The sequence below is a fragment of the Amyelois transitella genome, chromosome 21, assembly GCF_032362555.1.
Source record: "Amyelois transitella isolate CPQ chromosome 21, ilAmyTran1.1, whole genome shotgun sequence".
NCBI classification, from domain to species: Eukaryota; Metazoa; Arthropoda; class Insecta; order Lepidoptera; family Pyralidae; genus Amyelois; species Amyelois transitella.
In genome coordinates, this window is record NC_083524.1 from 2254892 (window position 1) to 2275479 (window position 20588).

Sequence of the window (20588 nt, forward strand, 5' to 3'; positions counted from 1 at the left end):
GCAAAAGTACTATACTTACTTATATTAAGTCCTTAAAATATAACTTGATCTCGTAGGTGGGTAAAAGAAATACCATAAAATGGGTATACATCCAACATCTGTCACAGAGATCAAGTTGTACTTTACGGACTTTAAGTCTATTCAATTCTCTATTTTTATCCATTTTCAACAAGTGATGTTAAAGGTTCTTTCAATTCTCTCTTTCGATAACTAGTGAGGAATTGCCAATATTGCAAGACATAGTAACACTTATGTTTCATTACTAAGAGGCTGATCTACTAATTTGGGGGGGGGGGGGTCGATGAAAGGTACACAAACTATACATTACACCGGAGCGGAGGTGTGGATGAAATTATTTTTGTAATGAGGAGACTTTTCATTCTTGCGACGATTCGTGAACAGAAAATTAGGAGAACATTCAGTCGTTACTATTTGAATCTCAATTCCATTATAAAGCCATACTACTGAACGCGAGTTTCGGTATTTTCAAGACTGTTGGCTCTGTCCTCCCCGCAAGGGATATAGACGTGATATTATATATGTATGCATTCAGTCGACGAATTATGTCGGTTAAACTGCATGTAGGTCAAATGACCATCGGAAAACAGTTTATGACTCGAGGGAACCAACCAAGCCCCCCTAAATATGAAATCAGCCTCATGTACAAAGTTACCAAAAGTGCAATTAGGTATATCTTGAACTATTACAGCACTGAGTGCGTTTTGGCACGAATAATCTTTATAGCGCACCTTCCACGTCTTCACAAGTCGAACATTTTAACATTGTGATGAAATAAGAAACATTTTGCCTTCAGTCCAAATCCGACATATAAACATAGTGATAAACCTGTGTAGATTAAATAAACTTTTTATTGGTAGTTTTTGTAACACATACATGTGTGATTTCGCAATAGATACGTGAATTTATAGTTGAATGGTGTAATTATCAAAGAGAAAATCTACTCATTTCACTTAGACACGATTTCGATAAAGTTGCCTAAGTAGGTATAGGTAACATAATTGAAAATGATGTGCTGAAATTTGATAATCATTTCAATATACATACATACAAGTGAAACCTTTTATTTGTACGTTTTACAGTTACTTAGAAACAACTGAATGAAAAATTCACAGTTTTATAGTCGGGTGGTCCAACTTAAAAAATGTTGCATACGAGTATTATTACATCTTAACGTGTCACTTAGAATTTCATTAAATGTTGATATGAAAAAAAAATGTTCGACCGGCAGTAGTAACATTCGCTAGGTCTCCGCTCGCGGCTTCTGGCCGTTATTTACAAAGAACCGCGAGGGCAGCACAATGATATGTCAACACAAAATTAGTATTTACAAAAAACGTACAAAATCAATGAGTATATAATATGTAACAATTAGAGGATTTTCAGCACAATGACATTATGTAAAGTAAAATTTACCTATAACGTTTTTTATTTTTATAAATCATATTTTAAACTACGACTGTTTAAGCGTATCTTATGAAAAGATGAACAGAATTTTATCATCGTTATCGTCAGCATTGCAGACATAGATCTATTGAAACTTGATATTTTAAAATTCGCTTTCTCAAGAATGTTGTAGATTGAAATTATCCTGAAAAAGAGATTCTCATAAAAGGTATAACATATTAATATCTTGTCGTTCACCAATTTCTTAATTATATGTATGTATTGAATATTGTGCCAAAAATCCCAATACACTAGTGCGAGCCCAGGGTGAGCCAGGCTCGAACGAGATTCCGTAATAAAAATAATATCTTCCATATAAGAATATAAATGTATATTTAGAACTAAACACGTACGCGCTAAGGCCAGGCTAACAAAACATACCAACGTTTTGTGTAACTATAACAACGAGAAATTATAAATTTAACATTAGCGGATATACACGATTATTTACTAGTCGTCGAGCCCGTTGCAAGTTAGCCTACGTCAAAATTATCTTGATGGACGATCACGATGTTATCGTATGTTGTAGGATTTTTTACAATGGGCTCTTTGCCTATACGCACGCGAAGTCATTAAATAGTTACAATATACGCCTACATTACAATATAAATCCGAATATAAAAATCATACAAGCGTTACATAAACGGAAATACAATAATGGAACAGAAGTCTTTACACAACAATTAAGATAAAATATTTACAAATATCCAACATAACAATATTTTAACACTATTTTGTAGATAATATTACATGTGATCGGTATAGGTAGAGTATATTAGTTAAAATTAATGCTTAGCAGGAATTATCTAGAGTTAATAATACCATCCAAAATGCCTAAAATGCAACATAAAACAAATTCACCTGGTTTTCAAAATTAAATTTTATAAAAGCAGAATAAGAATTACTTTTTTAAAAAAAAAGAACAAGGCGGTTGCGGCCATACTGGCGCTAATAAAATTCCGCTTTAGTTGAAATAACGTTTTAAACTCCTTTTTAAATAAAAATAAAAAGTTATGCTCTGCCAACAAATTATACTCGGCTGGAAACTAAAAAGTCGGTTCACTGTGGTATTATCAACTACTGTATTATACAAAAATCTGTTAAATGTACCATTCCGATACGGTTACCTTCGCTCGTGTATCATATGGCAGTAAAAGCTATTCGTATACTACATATTTTCATAACAAATTTATGTATTTAAATAATTTGTAACGAAAATCCAATCCTATATTTCACATGACAATGTTAATTCCTGAACATAATATTTCTAAATTACGTAAGAATCGTTTGAATGAAAGGTAATAAATACTCAATACCTATTACGACCCACCTTTGAAAATTAGCCTAAGATATAAATATGCTATCGGTACAGGCTACCGATGGTTACTGGAGATCTTAAGTAAATGTCAAGTTCACTCAATCAAGTCCCGTTAAGCGTCAATAAGTCGTAACTTCAATACAGGTGAACAAATGATGGGCATTACATAATTTCTTTAAACTACCTCTATAACTTCTGTGCTTCGGAAGTCGAGTTTAAGTCGTCAATACACCTGAAAAATCTAACATAATCTGTTTAAAAACAAATGCAGAATTGGCAGCGCCGTACACACCGCAGTCGGCGCATTTGAATAATTTAACATGAAGTTGTTTGCCATATAGCACACTCACCCGAAGTACCCCTGAACAAAAGCTTTAAGCACGGCGGCCTTTATACAATCGTCATATTTCCTCTTGTGTTTCTTTCGAGTATGTCCCTGGGGAGAGTCCCGGGTTTTATGACCACAATCCAGGAGTGGAAATATAGGAATAACTTGCAATAAGTGCGCTTTTACACAGTTTATTAAACCGGGATTTTTTCCCCAAATTTAGGTAGATTATGAGGGAAATTATAATTGTGGAATTTATTGCATTATATCTATTCCTAGTCTCATTAAAGTCCAAAAAGCTATATCTGATCTTCGCAAACGTTGGCGTATGACTTTCATTCCTTCTTGCTCTAACTCAGAGTTTAACCAAAGCGAAAAGGAGACAAGATATATGTCAACATAAATTAACCCTCAGTTTAAAAAACACGTATTTACTTTAAAATCACAATGAATATCTTATCATTGACAAATAAATAAAACAATGTTAATCGCATTTGTGACATGTCAGATCAGTCCTTTATCAATGTTTTTTTCTGTCGTTTTTTGCTAATTCAAAACTGCAGGTTATCTATGGTCTTTTAACTTTGTTTTTGTCTATGAAGACTAATTTTTTATTTCTTCGCACGGGAATTCAAAATTTTTTGCTCACAATTAGTTGAACGCGCTCTTAATATCCAAATAGAATCCTAAATCATTCTATGTCTCTTAGAAACAAGGAGAAAATTAATTCAAGATTAAACTTTCATGAAGTTTGAGTCAAAGCAAGTATAAGTATATATAATATACATATTGAATGGTCACAATATTTGTAACTGCGGTACATTCCGGAAGTAAGGACCTTCAAGAGGAAGGTAAACATTCGTCGCACAAAAAGGACGTCACATTATCTTATTATCGAACTATGAAGATAAACGTCGTCAACTAAAACGATTAGTCGTTATATGAGCGAATATAATCCTTATTTCCCGACAATCTACAACGTAAATTAAGTTATATATACAGTATCGATTAAGATTTTTGGTTTGAAAGTTTATTTTATAATTTCACTGTAGACACGCCTGAAGTTTCTCGATCCACTCCTGCGCAGCGTTAGCGTCACTCGCGCAGAAATTATACGTGCGTCGACTCGTGCGCAACTGAAAGAGATACAAACATATTCTCATTTATTTAACTGCTATGTTGGTCGGGTAGTGGAGAGAAAAAAACATAGTATATATGTGCCGGCTGTTTATCTTCCCATGCAATTGTACAAGACAACTAAGGGAAAAGCTAATAATCCTGGGATTCTTATTTTAGGTGTGAGAACATGTGGCCCAAGTACTTTTGAATATGATCTCTCCATATTTTCCCCATGGATGTCGTAAAAGGCGACCAAAGGCTAATAGATTTGGGAATCTTCTTGTAGGCGATGGGCTAGCAAGCTGTCACTATTTGAATCTGAATTCCATCATTAAACCATACAGCTTAAAGTCTGCTATGTGTATGTATATATGTATGTTTTTAGCTTAGTCTCATATTAATACAAAATTCACAATTAAGATGAGCGGTCTTAACAAGTACAGGTATCAAGAGATATGGCAACTCACATCAAAGAAAGATTTCTCGTCGCATTTCTTGGGCGGCCCCGGGGCGGGCGGGGATTGGCTCACTGTTATCACTTCCCCTAAATCTGAAAGAGAAAAAGGAAATTTCATTACAATATTGACCCTTAACTATATACATAATCATTGGGTTTGTCTTAATAGTATTTTTAACTCGTGCATAATATTTAATGCTATTATTACTCGTACATGGATTTGATAAAAATATTTTTTTAACATACATACATATGGTCACGTCTATATCCCTTGCGGGGAAGACAGAGCCAAAAGTCTTAAAAAGACTGAATGGCCACGTTCAGCTATTTGGCTTAATGATAGAATTGAGATTCAAATATTATTAAATTGGAATTTAACCATTAATTTATAGAACAATCTGCTGGGTTAGAGACTTGAACTTTCTTTCGGGAGCACCATACTACATGCCTTTTTTTGTACATATAATTGTTTCCTTTTTTTGTCTTTTTGTTATGGTGTTTTGTGAATAAATTCTTTTTACTTTACTTTAGAGATTTCTCGATGTTTCTCATTGTAAATTTTAACGAAACTTACCAATGAAACCTTTACAGTGCGAATCCTCCATAGCGTCGTAGTATCTCAGCTGATGTTTGATTGAATCCAACACGAACCATCTGTAAACAACAATGTTAGTTACAATTCTAAGTCTGACTAACCAATCAGTTTAGATGTTTTTAAATACGGTCAAATTACCACCTCCTCTTTTTTTTTAAGTCGGTTAAAACTAAGCATCTAAGTTTGAGCGAAAATTAACGTTAGCAATTGCTTAAGTTCAATAAAATAAAATAACAAAGCTGAGATGGTTCGGTCATGTGGAGAGGATGAATGAAAACAGGTTGACTAAGCAGATATACATGGAGAGTGTGGAGGGAAAGGTCGGAGTGGGAAGACCTAGACGAACGTATCTTGATCAAATTAAGGACGTCCTGGTAAAGGGTCAGGTCAAAAGTACCCGAAACCGCCGAGCTTGTATGAAGAGAGTTATGAATGTGGATGAAGCAAAGGAAATATGCAGAGATCGTGGCAAGTGGAAGGAGGTAGTCTCTACCTACCCCTCCGGGAAAGAGGCGTGATTTTATGTATGTATGTATGTATAACAAAGCTGCCTAAAAGCCTATCTTATTTTAAGTGAAAATAACTTCATCACGCCTGACCTCTGTTTCCACCCTTTGAGTAGAGCCCCTCTCTTGTACAGATGCCCTTCGTGGGTTCGATTCTCGGCGACGTTCGACGAGAACTGCTCGTAGTATTGTTGCGATGATGACTGTAATGTCGTCACACCTGTTAAGAAATATAACACAATCAATATACATTATGTAGTCTCTGCCTAACCCTCCGGTGAGCGGGGACTGACATATATAAATTTATATTATTTATAAAAAAAAGAAACTTTCTGACTATTGACCAAAACATAGCTGGTCTTAGTTAATGCAATGAAAAGAATAGATATATATTTGAATTGTGGCCACTTGTACCGATTTCTTTATAAGACTCCCAAAAAATTTCAAAAAATAAAATGCCGTTATCTGCCAAATCCCGGTTTTAAGTAAAACGTCAAAAACTGCGGTAAAAATTTAAACTGATTCCATTCATCAATGACAACGCCTATTTATGACTTAAAGGTACCAAAAAGTCGTATATATAGATCGAAAGTGATTTTTTTTTCTTATTTTACTGGTAAAAAAGGTGTAAATCCTGATTTGCATACGGCATTTTAGTTATACCACGGCAGATGTATGTATGCATGTCTCACTGTTGGTCTGCGGCCGATGGTCCGCGGCCCGGTCCGCGGTGGGGGGCGCCTTGTACTTAGTGCACGGCAGCGAGAACTGATCCGCGCACCGCTCGTGGCACGCGGCGCCGCAGTCAACGCACCTAACGCCGTTCTGTTACATAACAAAATAATTATAGATAGATCTTCATTGTACCATAAGAAAAAGAATAACAGAAAAAACACCATTCGATGTTACGATCTTTTAATCCACGTTCGTAGTTGATCTTTGGTAACCAGATTCGACTATGTTTACTACACAATGGCTATAAGATAATGGAGAAATAACTGGACAGTAGACAATTACAATAGGAGTTTGGAGCGTCAGCCTGCTGGCTGCTGACACTGCCTTTTTGAATCATAGTAAAAAGGTACACTGCAGACTTCTCTCTACAGAGGTGAGGATATAACCGGGACGAAAATGAAGGCCGTAGAAGTATTTTTCAACTGCAGTGGGCGGAACAGGAGGCGGGCGCGGCGGGCTGCTCGCCTGCAGCACTCACCTGCAGCGGGCCCCACAGCAGGTCGCGGCAGTGGCGGCAGGAGGCGGGCTGATCGCCTGCTGCAGCACTCACCTGCAGCGGGCCCCACAGCAGGTCGCGGCAGTGGCGGCAGGAGTCGGGCGCGGCGGGCTGCTCGCCTGCAGCACTCACCTGCAGCGGGCCCCACAGCAGGTCGCGGCAGTGGCGGCAGGAGTCGGGCGCGGCGGGCTGCTCGCCTGCAGCACTCACCTGCAGCGGGCCCCACAGCAGGTCGCGGCAGTGGCGGCAGGAGGCGGGCTGATCGCCTGCTGCAGCACTCACCTGCAGCGGGCCCCACAGCAGGTCGCGGCAGTGGCGGCAGGAGTCGGGCGCGGCGGGCTGCTCGCCTGCAGCACTCACCTGCAGCGGGCCCCACAGCAGGTCGCGGCAGTGGCGGCAGGAGTCGGGCGCGGCGGGCTGCTTGCCGGCGCTCCAGCGGTGCTGCGGCGCGGCGGGCGGCGGCAGCGCGGCCAGCCGCCCGCGCACCAGCAGCTCCAGCGTGCAGCGCTTGTGCTGGGCCAGGCTGGCGCGCCGCACCACGCCCGACGACATCGACGCGTTGCGCTGGTAATAGAGGAAGAGATTGTAAAAATGTAGGTAGTCATATAGATAGCCCCCGTAGTATGCAGGCGCGAAGCCATTTTTACGGGACAGATAAAAAAAGGGGCGACATGAGCGCCATATTACGAGGACGCGAATAGCGCGAAATATTTTTGCTTTTTGTTGCAGGCAGAAGTAAATTTTGGACGTATCGCGAATTGGACATATCTCAAATTGAATCCATCGCGAAATGGATATTTCACGCCTAAAGGCATGAAACCAATTTGTTTACAACACACACATTTATTTCATTCCATCAACACTTAGGTGCTGGACAGCTCCAGCTGCATCCATCTCACTCTCCACATCTACAAGTGTCTGAGCTTCAATTCTAATTATAGTATAAATGGATCACAATCCACAAGGAGTTAGAATCACTTTTCGCTGTTATTTTATTGACTTATTTCCGAGGTTTCGTATCATATAAATTTTCTAATCCTCGGAAAATTCAGAACTTCCTCTATTAGTGCACCCCCAGACCACATAAGGAACCTTCATGCCGAATTTCAAATCTCTAGACCCGATTGGTCAGCGAGGCAATTTAACAGTCAGTCAATGTGTTCTTATATATATTTAGACAACCAACTTGTAACTCCAAGGTGTTTGGAAGTTCCAGCTGTTCCCATCTCACCCTCCACTTCTGCGGCAGGTGCTCCAGGTCCAGTTTCAACAGAATTTTTTACTTGAATGAATAAACACGTCAAAATTTGAAGACTTATATAATACCACAAACCAACCTGTAATTCTTAGGTGTTTGGAAGTTCCAGCTGTTCCCATCTCACTCTCTTCTTCTGCGGCAGGTGCTCAAGCTCCAGTTTCAACAGAATTTTTTTACTTGAATGGCTATTAACACGTCTAAATTTGAAGACTTATATAATAACACAAACCAACCTGTAATTCCAAGGTGTTTGGAAGTTCCAGCTGTTCCCATCTCACTCTCTTCTTCTGCGGCAGGTGCTCAAGCTCCAGTTTCAACAGAATTTTTTTACTTGAATGGCTATTAACACGTCTAAATTTGAAGACTTATATAATAACACAAACCAACCTGTAATTCCAAGGTGTTTGGAAGTTCCAGCTGTTCCCATCTCACCCTCCACTTCTGCGGCAGGTGCCCCAGCTCCAGCTCCAGCTGTCGGATCCGCTCCAGAAGTCCCGTGAACGCGTCCGGCATCGTCCGGGATATACTATCATATCTGTTAGGATGAGAACAAATATCATCAATGTATACTAAAATAATGTGCCGTGTGGTCCCCGGCACCAATAGAAAAAATAATAGGATCAAACCAGCTCTTTCCCATGGATATCTTAAAAGGCAATAAAGGAAAAGGCTTATAAACTTGTGATCCTTCTTTAAGGCGATGGGCTAGCAACCTGTCACTATTTAAATCTCAATTCTATCATTTAGCCAAACAGCTGAACATGTCCTAAGTCTTTTCAAGACTGTTGGCTCTGTCTATCCCGCAAGGGATGAAGACGTGATTTTATGTATGTATGTTCAAGAAGATTGGTTCAGTAGATAACGCGTGAAGAGACAACAAACAAATACATAAATTTACATTCACATTTATAATATTAGTCCACCATTCATTTTCATCTGCCAAATATTCTGTGAAAAATTTCCTATACCAATAACAATTCACAGTGTACATTTACTTACCCCGCGGTGCGTACAGGCCTTGGCCCCGCGTCCTGCGGCGGTGTCAGAACCTCGAGGTCGTACGGCGCGCCGTGAGACAACTCCTCGCTCACATAGTAGCCCCACACTTCAAGGCAGTTGATGGAGGATACAGGCCTTAGGACCTGGCCAATGAAGATAGTAATTACATCCAAGGAAAGAATTTATATTTTAATTGTAACGAATAAACTAAAAAAAAACAGTGCCGTATGATTCCCGGCACCAATACAAAAAAGAATAGGACCATCTCTTTCCCATGGATGTCGTAAAAGGCGACTAAGGGGTAGGCTTATAAACTTTGGATTCTTCTTTTAGGCGATGGGCTAGTAACCTGTTAACTATTGTAAACTATTTGAATCTCAATTCTATCTTAAAGCCAAACAGCTGAACGTTGCCTATCAGTATTACACGAATGTTGGCTCTGTCTACCCCGCAAGGGATATAGACGTGATTATATGTATGTATGTATGTAACGAATAAACTCAAATAATACTGTTAAGATTATGATGATATTAAGACAAGAGACAAGACTTTTTTTTAATTCTCCCGGAAGCGAAAACCCGCGCAAATTCTAGTATTACATATGAAAAATTCATGTCACACACCATCTGTCAGTCATAGCGAAGAAATTGACGCAGCCAATAGCAGCGAAGAGTCTAAATCGCGATTACAAAGATTTCACGGATTGAGACATAAATACAACCTCCGACTCAACATCGTCTGTCGCGTGGTTCCCCAGGGCATCACACCAAGCTGGCGGAAGATCTTCGAGGTCGAATCATCACGATTATTTATTCACTTACCGGGTTGTCCAAGTCGGGCGTATAGAGGAAGTTGTAGAAGATGGGCTGTTTCTGATGCTGTTTCTCGATATAGTCGAACATTGACTGCCCCAGCTGCTGGCGGGGGCAGTGACCCCCGTACGCGGCCCCGACTTCCTCCTCGGACCCCGCGCCCGTTTCTACTCCCTGTGAGGGGGGAGCAAAATAGTTAATGTAAATAATAATCTTCTAGTAAGAGATAAAGAAATTATCCTTTACTAGAAGAAGCCCGCAGCTCCGCCCCCTTAATACGGAAAATAACGTTAATTCCCATTACTGCGGGAATTTCGGGAAATCCTCTCTGAACCCTAGACCACATAAGGCAAATGAATGCGACCTGTGTGTCTAATGGTTTAGAATGTGCGCTGTCTGTAACAATTGGTAACGTAAGTTACATATAAAAACAGAACTGGTAGCGATGATATAGAACTGGTGCCGTGCGGTTCCCGGCACTGAAGAAAAGGACCACTTCGTCTCTTTTCCATGGATGTCGTATAAGGTGTCTAAGGGATAAGGGCTAATAAACTTGGGATTCTTCTTGAAGGCGATGGGCTAGCAACCTGTCACTATTTGAAGATCAATTTCATTATACAGCCATACAGACATTTCAAGACTTGGCCCTGTCTTGACCCCGCAAGTAATAATGCCGTTATAATTTGTAAGTAGCGATGAGTTTCCAGGTTCATGTAAGGTTTCAGCCAACTTGATCCAGTTTCAACTATGATCACACTTTTCAGCTAGTTCACCATATCTCAACGGTACTCGAACCCCATATTCACCACCCATGGCTCTACCTATCTTCTGGTTATTGTCACCGAATCCTGGAACAAGTGCGCTGCTCTTGAGTAGTACTTTCGTAATTACAACGGGACTGGAACCCAAACCCCTTTAACCACAATACCCACCAGTCTGCTGGTGTCTGCCCTCTTGTCATCAGCCGCGGTGATCCCCAGCTCCGCCCTCTGAGCCTCGTTGTCCAGCAGGAAGGTCCTGAACCTACAGGAGACGCTGTGGTACGCCACGAAGCGGAGGTAGTAGTCGTTGAACTCGAACGCGAGAGGGAACTGCTTCTGTAGCTAAAATCAAAAGTGAATTGTCAATATGGTATAATTTACTAATGAGTGCAATGACAGTTTATTTTGATTGAATTGATAAAATGCTTCGCGCTGTATTGCTATTGCAATACAGCGCGGGAATGCTGCCTGCGTGATGGGAACCCTTCCTAGGGGTCAAAATTTAAACAATAATGTTTTTAGCTTGAAATTTAGAATAGTTTTTTTTTTTATTATTATAAAATAATTAATATTAGTTTAAATTATTTAATTAGGTATATTTATTATTAGTACTTTTCTGATTAATTATAAACAATTGTATGAAATGCTTCGTCTCCAAGAGATACTTGATGAACAGCATATAAAAACATGAAGATGGTTGGAATAAGCGAAGGAAGTATGCAGAGATCGTGGTAAGTGGAAAGATGTAGCCTACCCCTCCGGCAAAGAGCATTAGTTTATGTATGTATGTATGTAGGTAGGTTAGAGGAAATCCTTTCTGAGGAGTAGTTTTCACGTTGCACCTCTGCTGGAACTTATAATTAGTTTTAAGTGATGTGACGTTAATAAGTGATACATTGTATCCAACTGATAAAGTGAAAATTAATCTATTCTATTCTATAACACAAGACCAACTAGTCTTCTCCACGAGATTCTTACCTGATGAACAGCGTCACGAAACATAATTAAGATTGGTCTGAATCCTTGCTGTGGAGAAGCTCCGACATTGCATATCTGAGTGACCCAGAACCCACTGCTTCTCCACGAGATCCTTACCTGATGAACAGCATCAAGAAACATTAGGAAGGTTGGCGTGAATCCTTGCTGTGGGGTAGCTCCCACGTTGCATCTCTGCTGGAACTTGTGACCCAGGGCCAACCACTCTTTCTCCACGAGCAACCGGAAGCCTTCCAGGGTGCGGTAGTACGGCTCCAAGCAGATTTGGGCGAGAGACGATATCTGTGATGGTAAAAAGTCAATGGATAACATAGAATGGTCAAAACGCGATTATGCATAAAGGCACCGGTTCGAATCCCACTGCGGCCATGTACCTTGACTATTTTCGAAATTATGTGCATTAGTCATATAACTAACCGATCCTCTTACGGTGAGGGAAAAATCGTGAAGAAACTTGCACGTTCAGGCATCTGGATGTATTACCATATGACCCAATACGGGTTACGTTCCCATGCAAAGGTTACGTAAGTCAGATAGGAGTAGTTTCGTGTAAAACACCTGACTCACCCAATCCAGTACCCTTGGTCAATTTTTGAATTATCCCAGAATATTTTTGTATACAAACCCCAATATCATCATTTAATCAAGCCAACATCAAATTTGATTCCCTCACCTGGGCAGTGGCATCCCATCCGTCCTCCAATGAGATCAATACGGAGGACCCCTGAAGGTCCAGGAGGTCCACCACGGCGCCAGACAACTGGAACAACTGGCGGAGTTGCCATAACCACCCGGAGTCTTCTATCAGTCTGTTAAAGGAGAGAATTGTCATCATAATGTTGGTTTAAAAAGAAGGATTATCAGTTTATGTATCCTTGGGTCTGACGTCATGCCACTTCGGTCTTCCCGGCTCCTCTTCACAGCCCAAGAGACAAGACCTTCCAGCCCCTGGGCCCGTTCACTAACCAATGCTCTTACGGTAAGGGAAAACATCGTGAGGAAACCTGCACATTCAGGCAATTAGACGTGTAACCTTGATCGATCCAATACGGGTTAAGTTTCCCTGCAAAGGTTGCGGAAGTCAGGTGGGAATCGCTCTATGTAAAAACCGGATCCATGGTCGAAGGCGTACCGCTGCCTCCTCACCAGAATGATGAGGATGTAATTAGGACCATAGCCAGGTGGAAGAAGACCGACTGTCCATTGGAAGTAATCCCGAAGTATACTAACTTGTAAAAGCCGGGCTGGTCGGCAGTGGGGGCGGCTGAAGGCGCCGCTGCCCTCATCAGCTTCTTGAAGGCGTGCTTGGTGCTGCGAGCCTCGGGGTACTCCACGGGCACCAGCTCCACGCCCGCCACCGCGACCCCGGACCCGAACCCCTTCTCCCCCACCACGTACAGCGAGGCCCGACGAGGGCCCGGCTCGCCGCATACTGTAAATATTAACATTCGTTCAAAAAAAAGATAAGATTGCCTTGTGGTTGTCCGTCACTTTAGAATACAACCACTCCATATCCTTTCCATGGATGTCGTAAAATGCAACTAAGGTATAGGCTAATAAACTTGGGATTCCTCTTCTTGTAGACTATAGCAAGCTAGCAACCTATGAACCTGTAAATCTCAATTCTATCGGAAAGAAAAACAGCCGAAAGTTGCCTTTCAGGCTTTTCAAGACTGTTGGCTCTGTCTACCCCGCAAGGGATATAGACGTGATTATATATATCTATCCCTTGCGGGGTAGACAGAGCCAACAGTCTTGTCAGTATATATCAGTCTTATATATATATATATATATATATATAAACGCGACTACACATAAGTTTTATGCATGTATCAACCTATCGAAACGCCATCTCCATAATATCTCACCTGAATCCACGTCGGCAGTTGACAGCCTGTGCCTGGGCGCGTACAGTTCCAGGTGGGAGGGTTGCCGCCGGTCCTTAAGCGAGCCCCAGCGGCCGAAATGGCGGGCACCGCCTTTACCGCCGCTGTTGCGACCCAGCACGCTGTCAAATGAGATTTGAACGATCAGTTTTTAATGGCAAGGAAGTAATGGCATTTATTTTGCGCGATTATTACTTGAAATGGTGCCGTGTGGTTCCCGGCACCATTACAAAAGAGAATAGGACCACTCCATTTCTTTCCCATGGATGTCGTAAAAGGCGACTAAGGGATAGACTTATAAACTTGGGATTCCTCTTTTAGGCGATGGGCTAACAACCTGTCACTATTGGAATCTCAATTCTATCATTAAGCCAAATAGCTGAACGTGGTCATTCAGTCCTTTCAAGACTGTTGGCTCTGTCTACCCCGCGAGGGATATAGACGTGAACATATGTATGTATTACTTGAAAAAAAAAACAATGTTCTATTGACTCATCTCAACAACATATTATGTACATACATACATCGTTCATGTAAAAGGTGGTAATACATTTTCTAAGCGGGTCCAACGCTCAGCCATCCACCATCAAACTAAGAATAAACCTGTATTGAGATTGATAGAAGGCATCACGGAAGATCCGGTAGGATGTAATGAAGTTATTTATTTATTAGAGTTGGAATTTATTAGACTTGCGGGGTAGACAGAGCCAACAGTCATCAAAAAGGCCACGTTCAAGCGGCTTGGTTTAATGATAGAATTGAGATTCAAATAGTGACAGACCATCGCCTAATAGAGGAATTCTAATTAAATGAGCCTTTCCCTTAGTCGCCTTTTACGACATCCATGGGAAAGAGATGTAGTAGTCCTATTCCCTTTTTTCTATTGGTGCCGGTAACCACACGGCAACTGGCATATAATTGAGAAGAAAATACCCTTAAAAAAAGAAATTACTGTATAGAATAAAATAGATTTATTTTCAAAATTGGAAACAAGGTATCACTTATTGACGTCACATAACTTTAATTATAACTACTACCGCTTCCAAAGCGCATGTGTAGAAGAAGCGGCGGAACAAACTACACTGCAGCATTTTCATCGGACGTCAATTTACAAATATAGATCTCTTAAATCTAAATCGTGGACAAATGCACATTGTCTACATTAAAACACATAAATGAATGTAGAACTAATATCGTCGTTAACCTGGCATTAGTCCCGGTAACATCCTCACCTTTCTGGTGGGGAGCCCGGAGTGGGTCTTTACACCCATGTCCCTGGATTGGGTGAGTCAGGTATTTTAACGAAGCGACTCCCGTCTTACCTCCGCGACCTTTGCAGGAGAACCTCTTTTAGGCTAGCTAGATAGCTAGCAACCTGTCACTACTTGAATTTAATTCCATCATTAAGTCATATAGCTGAACGTTGCCTTTCAGTATTGTCAAGACTGTTTTAGTATATACGGGACAAATTACACAGATCGAGTTAGCCTCGAAGTAAGTTCGAAACTTGTGTTACGAGATTCTAACTCAACGATACTATATTTTATAATAAATACATACTTATATAGATAAACATCCAAGACACAGGCCAATCAGAGAAAGATCAATTCTCATCATGCCCTGGCCGGGATTCGAACCCGAGACTTCCGGTGTCACAGATAAGCGCACTACCGCTGCGCCACAGAGGCCGTCAAAGACTGTTGGGTCTGTTTACCTCGCAAGGGACATACACGAGATTATATATATATATATATATACATATAGCTATGTGCCGTGTGGTTCCTGGCACCAATAGAAAAAAGGAATAGGACCACTCCATCTCTCTCCCATGGATAAAAGGCGACTAAGGGTAGGCTTATAAACTTGGGATTCTTCTTTTAGGCGATGGGCTAGCAACCTGTCACTATTTGAATCTCAATTATATCTTAAAGCCAAATAGCTGAACGTGGCCTATCAGTCTATACAAGGCTGTTGGCTCTGTCTACCCCGCAAGGGATATAGACGTGTATATATGTATGTATATATATTTACGTATGTATATAAATATGTATGTATGTATTCTACATACCTAAGTGTACCAGCGGCTTTGCTCAACAATGGCGTATGCTGAGGACCCTCGTCATACATCAGTATAGAGTCCAAACTGAGACTGGAATCGGCCAGGTCCCCGCGTGAAGCCGGGGTGCAAGCAACTAGCGTCGCTAGGTACCGTTCCTGCGGATGAACATAAATTTATAAATGTACAGTCGCCTTCAAAGTAACATGACCCTATATAACCTGTTTCAAACCGCCGAAATTATTTGATCCAAACTACATAAATAACTTGTCCAAATTGCCTAAATAACGTGTTCCAAAACTTCCTAAATTATCTGTTCCATTCTACCTAAATTACCTGATTCAAACTACCTAAATAATTTGTCCAAACTGACTATATAACGTGTTCTAAACTTCCTTAATTACCAGTTCCAAAACTGCCTAAATTACGTGTTCACAACTGCCTAAATTATGTGTTCCAAACTGCCTAAATTACGTGTTCCAAACTGCCTAAATTACGTGTTCCAAACTTACTAAATAACGTGTTCCAAACTTACTAAATTGCGTGTTCCAAACTGCCTAAATTACTTGTTCCCAACTGCTTAAATCACGTGTTCCAAACTACCTAAATTACCTGTTCCAAACTACATGAACAACTTGTCCAAACTGCCTTAATTACCTGTTCCAAACTAAATGAACATCTTGTCCAAAACAGCCTTAATTACCTGTTCCAAACTACATGAACAACTTGTCCAAACAGCCTTAATTACCTGTTCCAAACTGGACGTGGTTTCAGTGCCACTGGGCGCGGTGGCTGGCGTCTGGTGAGTCGCCTTCAGCATGCCCATCACGCCTTTGTGATGAGGCGCTGCTGATCTGTGGAGGACAATAGATAGATAGATAGACTTTATTGAACCATAAGAAAAAGAAAAACAGAAAAAAAAATCAATACACACTTGTCACAGAACTATTACAATATAATCATATCATTAACAGAAAAATAACTATACCGCACCTATTTCTTCACATGCGTTTTGTAGATAGAATTAGATTTAAATATCTGACGACAATAAGTGATACCTTGTATCCAATTTTGAAAATAAATTAATCTATTCTAAGTAAGTAACATTTTTCTAACGTTAAATTATTACGATGTACATACATACATATGGTCACGTCTATGTCCCTTGCAGGGTAGACAGAGCCAACAGTCTTGAAAAGACTGAATGGCCACATGGGAATTGAGATTCAAATAGGGACAGGTTGCTAGCCCTTCGCCTAAAAAAGAATCCCAAGTTTGTAAGCCTATCCCTTAGTCGCCTTTTACGACATCCATTACGATGTAGTAGAAAATAAACTTTACGATGTAGTAGAAAATAAACTGTAAAGTTATGATTCGTCGCTCAGGTTCTCCAAAAGTGGCTACCCTGGCACTGGAAACACTGCATGTAATAACTGGGTATAAGAAATCAACTAGTTCTGTGACAGGATGTGATAACAAGTTAAGAATTACCTGGCTAACAAGGCGTGCGTCCTGGGATGTCGCCACGTAATGACGGGCAGTCTCCCCTGTCGGTAACATCTCGCCATACGTCGTAATGATTCGTCGCTAATGTTCTCCGGCACTGGCAACACTGCTGGGTAACTAGAGACAAAAATTTAATTACCTTATAAAAAAAAAAAACATATGATATTCAATTTAAAATTTTACTTATACCCAGAGATCGGAATAGGTAGATTGATTTTATGTACTTGCATCATGAATTACCATAGAAAGCATAACATGGATAAGCCTCTTTTCCGGGATTCCATTTCAGTACTTACACTTACAGTAAACTACATTGTCCGCGGGTAACATAGGACTACAATTTACGTGAACGAAGTCGGGGGAAAACCAAAAAGCTACCACTAATATATTCTTCATCCCACTTGCAAAAATTCCGGAAAAAATCTTAATAATTTACAAATCCCGCCATCCCGGACGGAGGCATATCCATATATACGTTTCAGTTCATTGACCCCAATTCCATATACCAATTCCGATTTTTACTTATAACACATCTCTTTTTGCACTATTGATAAATTCAGAATATAAATATTATACAGAATATTGATATATTCTCTATCAATGCGCTTTCACTCAAGTATATTCGCCCGGATCCCTTGCTCATCACTCCTCCTTACTCACCTCCTACACAGAGTGTACAACACGTTGGCGTGCGCCAATCTGAATGGCGGATCCGCCAATCCGGCCCGCGTCCAGTCCCTGGCATAACCTCGTTCCCTCACTCGCTCCAGGGTGCGAGTGCCACGCCCGTCGTCTGTGCTGCCCGTGCCCGTGGTGCCCGCTTCCACTGCCTCCAGCTCCTCCACTGGAAAGAAGACAGTCTTTAGAGGATCTTCTTCCTCCTGGCTTTAGTCCCGGTTGATAAGAAGACGGTCTTTAGAGGATCTTCTTCCTCCTGGCTTTAGTCCTGGTTGATAAGAAGACAGTCTTTAGAGGATCTTCTTCCTCCTGGCTTTAGTCCTGGTTGATAAGAAGACAGTCTTTAGAGGATCTTCTTCCTCCTGGCTTTAGTCCCGGTTGATAAGAAGACGGTCTTTAGAGGATCTTCTTCCTCCTGGCTTTAGTCCCGGTTGATAAGAAGACGGTCTTTAGAGGATCTTCTTCCTCCTGGCTTTAGTCCTGGTTGATAAGAAGACGGTCTTTAAAGGTTCTTCTTCCTCCTGGCTTTAGTCCCGGTTGATAAGAAGACGGTCTTTAGAGGATCTTCTTCTTCCTGGCTTTAGTCCCGGTGGGTTTCGGGTAATCTTGACCTGACCTTCCGCCCGGACGACCCTGAATTATGCTGTCATAAATTAAAATAAAAAAGAAACAGGATTCACATTGACGCGAGAATTTCAGGATATCCTATATTTCACGAACATACACAAGTAATTACTTGCATTAAGAAGAAGTATAACATACATATAATCACGTCCATATCCCTTAGTCGCCTTTTACGACATCTACGGGAATGATATGGAAAAGTCCCATTCTTTTTTTCTATTGGTGCCGGGAACCACACGGCATATTTACGTTACTTTATACTCACGGCACGGCACTTTGGCGGGAACCACACGGCACATTATACTCACACGACAACGTATCAGCTGACAGCGAGGACATGAGGGGGGGCGAGGTCAACGACCTGGCGTCAGCCGACGGCAGCACGTATTTCTGTCGCTTCGAAGGTTTAGGTTTCAGACCAGCTTTCCGCGCAGTCTTCAATAAAGTTTTCTTTGCGAATCCTCTGTGAAAAATAATGATTTGTGTTTTTTTTTTAAAGTAAAATCATAGTGTTACATTTCTTACAGCATAGAAACCTGTCACTATTTGAATCTCGGTTCTATCATTAAGCCAAATAGCTGAACGTGGCCATTCAGTCTTTTCAAGACTGTTGGCTCTGTCTACCCCGCAAGGGATATAGACGTGATCATATGTATGTATGTATGTATGTAGAAAACCCGCAAGTGCCGTGTGGTTCCCGGCACCAATACAAAAAATAAAACTACATCTCTTTCCCATGGATATCGTAAAAGGCGATTAAGGGATAGGCTTACAAACTTGGGATTCTTTTTAAAGGCGTCATTGTCACTATTTTAAATCTCATTTCCATCATTAACCCAAACAGCTGAACGTGCCCGTCAGTCTTTTCGGTACTTACGGCTCTGTCTACCCCGCAAGTGATAAAGACATGACTTCAAGTATGTATGTAAATAAGTAACAAACTGACTTGAGAGTGTGATGTTTGATCTGATGCTTCTGTTGCGTCTCCCGCTGCCTGTTGGCGAGCGCGAAGTGCGACGTGGGCGAGTCCGGGTGGCGGAGCCTGGCGAGCGTCTTGCGGAACGCTTCCACCTGCTCACTGCTCACCTCTTCGTCCAGTGCCACCTGTGAAAAACCAGAGTAAATTATCATATAGATATATTTAAAAAATAATTATTATATTAGGTGTAGTAAAAAACTATTTTACAGATTAAACGAGTAGCTGAAAACTAGGACTTATGTAAAATTTTATGGCCTCTGTGGCACAGCGGTAGTTCGCTTGTCTGCGACACCGGAGGTCCCGGGTTCGCATCCCGGTCAGGGCATGACGAGAAAAGAACTTTCTCTGATTGTCCCGGGTCTCGGATGTTTATCTATATAAGTATTTATTATAAAATACGTAACACAAGTCTCGAACTTACTTCAAGGTTAACTCAATCTGTGTAATTTGTCCCGTACATATTTATATTTTAAAATTTGTCAGAGATGCTTATACTGCTTAAGGGAAAACGATATTAGTCGCCAAAATTCACACGGTTACTTATTATTTGTCGTTACCTTTTCCCACTCTTTACGTGGGGTCGCCGCAGTAGCACGTCGTGTGATTTTTCTCTTAAAGAATTAAGATCTTTTTTTTCATCAGCTATCTTTTAACATATCAAGGTACCTAACACCTTAATGAGTTGAGCTCTGATCGGTTTCTCAGTGTCTCAGATAAAATTTACCAAAACTGAGAAATATTCGGCTTCTTACCTTAATGAGCTTGTATGATAGTAATTGAATAAATGCTACCGGTTTCTCAGTGTCTCAGAGGCGCCACAAAAACTAATAAAATATGCCAAAACTGAGAAATAAAGCTATTTACCTTGATGAGCTGGAAGGTGGCTGATCTGAGTTGGAGCCCCTCTTGAGGAGACTGCTCCAAATGAGGTAAATGATGAGTCCTGACCGATTTCTCTCGCGTCAGTGAGCAGAGAGGAAACGATCTCACCACGGTTTGCTCGCATGCTGCGGGA

At 40.9% G+C, this 20588-nt stretch overlaps 1 protein-coding gene across 1 annotated transcript in view; it reads right to left on the bottom strand.

Annotated features, from left to right (window-relative positions):
• Positions 1 to 2377: 2377 nt before the first annotated feature.
• The window catches only part of LOC106136609 (myotubularin-related protein 13), a 71867-nt gene continuing 53656 nt past the window's right edge, over positions 2378 to 20588 (bottom strand). Inside the window, exons 20-40 of the mRNA XM_060950214.1 lie at positions 20438 to 20580; positions 19541 to 19698; positions 18903 to 19057; positions 17953 to 18136; positions 17278 to 17409; positions 16535 to 16640; positions 15799 to 15944; positions 13713 to 13852; positions 13075 to 13276; positions 12518 to 12653; positions 11944 to 12126; positions 11020 to 11190; positions 10097 to 10261; positions 9276 to 9418; positions 8664 to 8811; positions 7379 to 7582; positions 6480 to 6612; positions 5881 to 6007; positions 5261 to 5340; positions 4697 to 4779; positions 2378 to 4246 (exon numbers count right to left, since the gene is read on the bottom strand). Coding sequence (XP_060806197.1) covers positions 4154 to 4246; positions 4697 to 4779; positions 5261 to 5340; positions 5881 to 6007; positions 6480 to 6612; positions 7379 to 7582; positions 8664 to 8811; positions 9276 to 9418; positions 10097 to 10261; positions 11020 to 11190; positions 11944 to 12126; positions 12518 to 12653; positions 13075 to 13276; positions 13713 to 13852; positions 15799 to 15944; positions 16535 to 16640; positions 17278 to 17409; positions 17953 to 18136; positions 18903 to 19057; positions 19541 to 19698; positions 20438 to 20580 — 3032 coding nt within the window. The 3' untranslated portion in view covers positions 2378 to 4153. The remainder of the gene's footprint in view (positions 4247 to 4696; positions 4780 to 5260; positions 5341 to 5880; positions 6008 to 6479; positions 6613 to 7378; positions 7583 to 8663; positions 8812 to 9275; positions 9419 to 10096; positions 10262 to 11019; positions 11191 to 11943; positions 12127 to 12517; positions 12654 to 13074; positions 13277 to 13712; positions 13853 to 15798; positions 15945 to 16534; positions 16641 to 17277; positions 17410 to 17952; positions 18137 to 18902; positions 19058 to 19540; positions 19699 to 20437; positions 20581 to 20588) is intronic.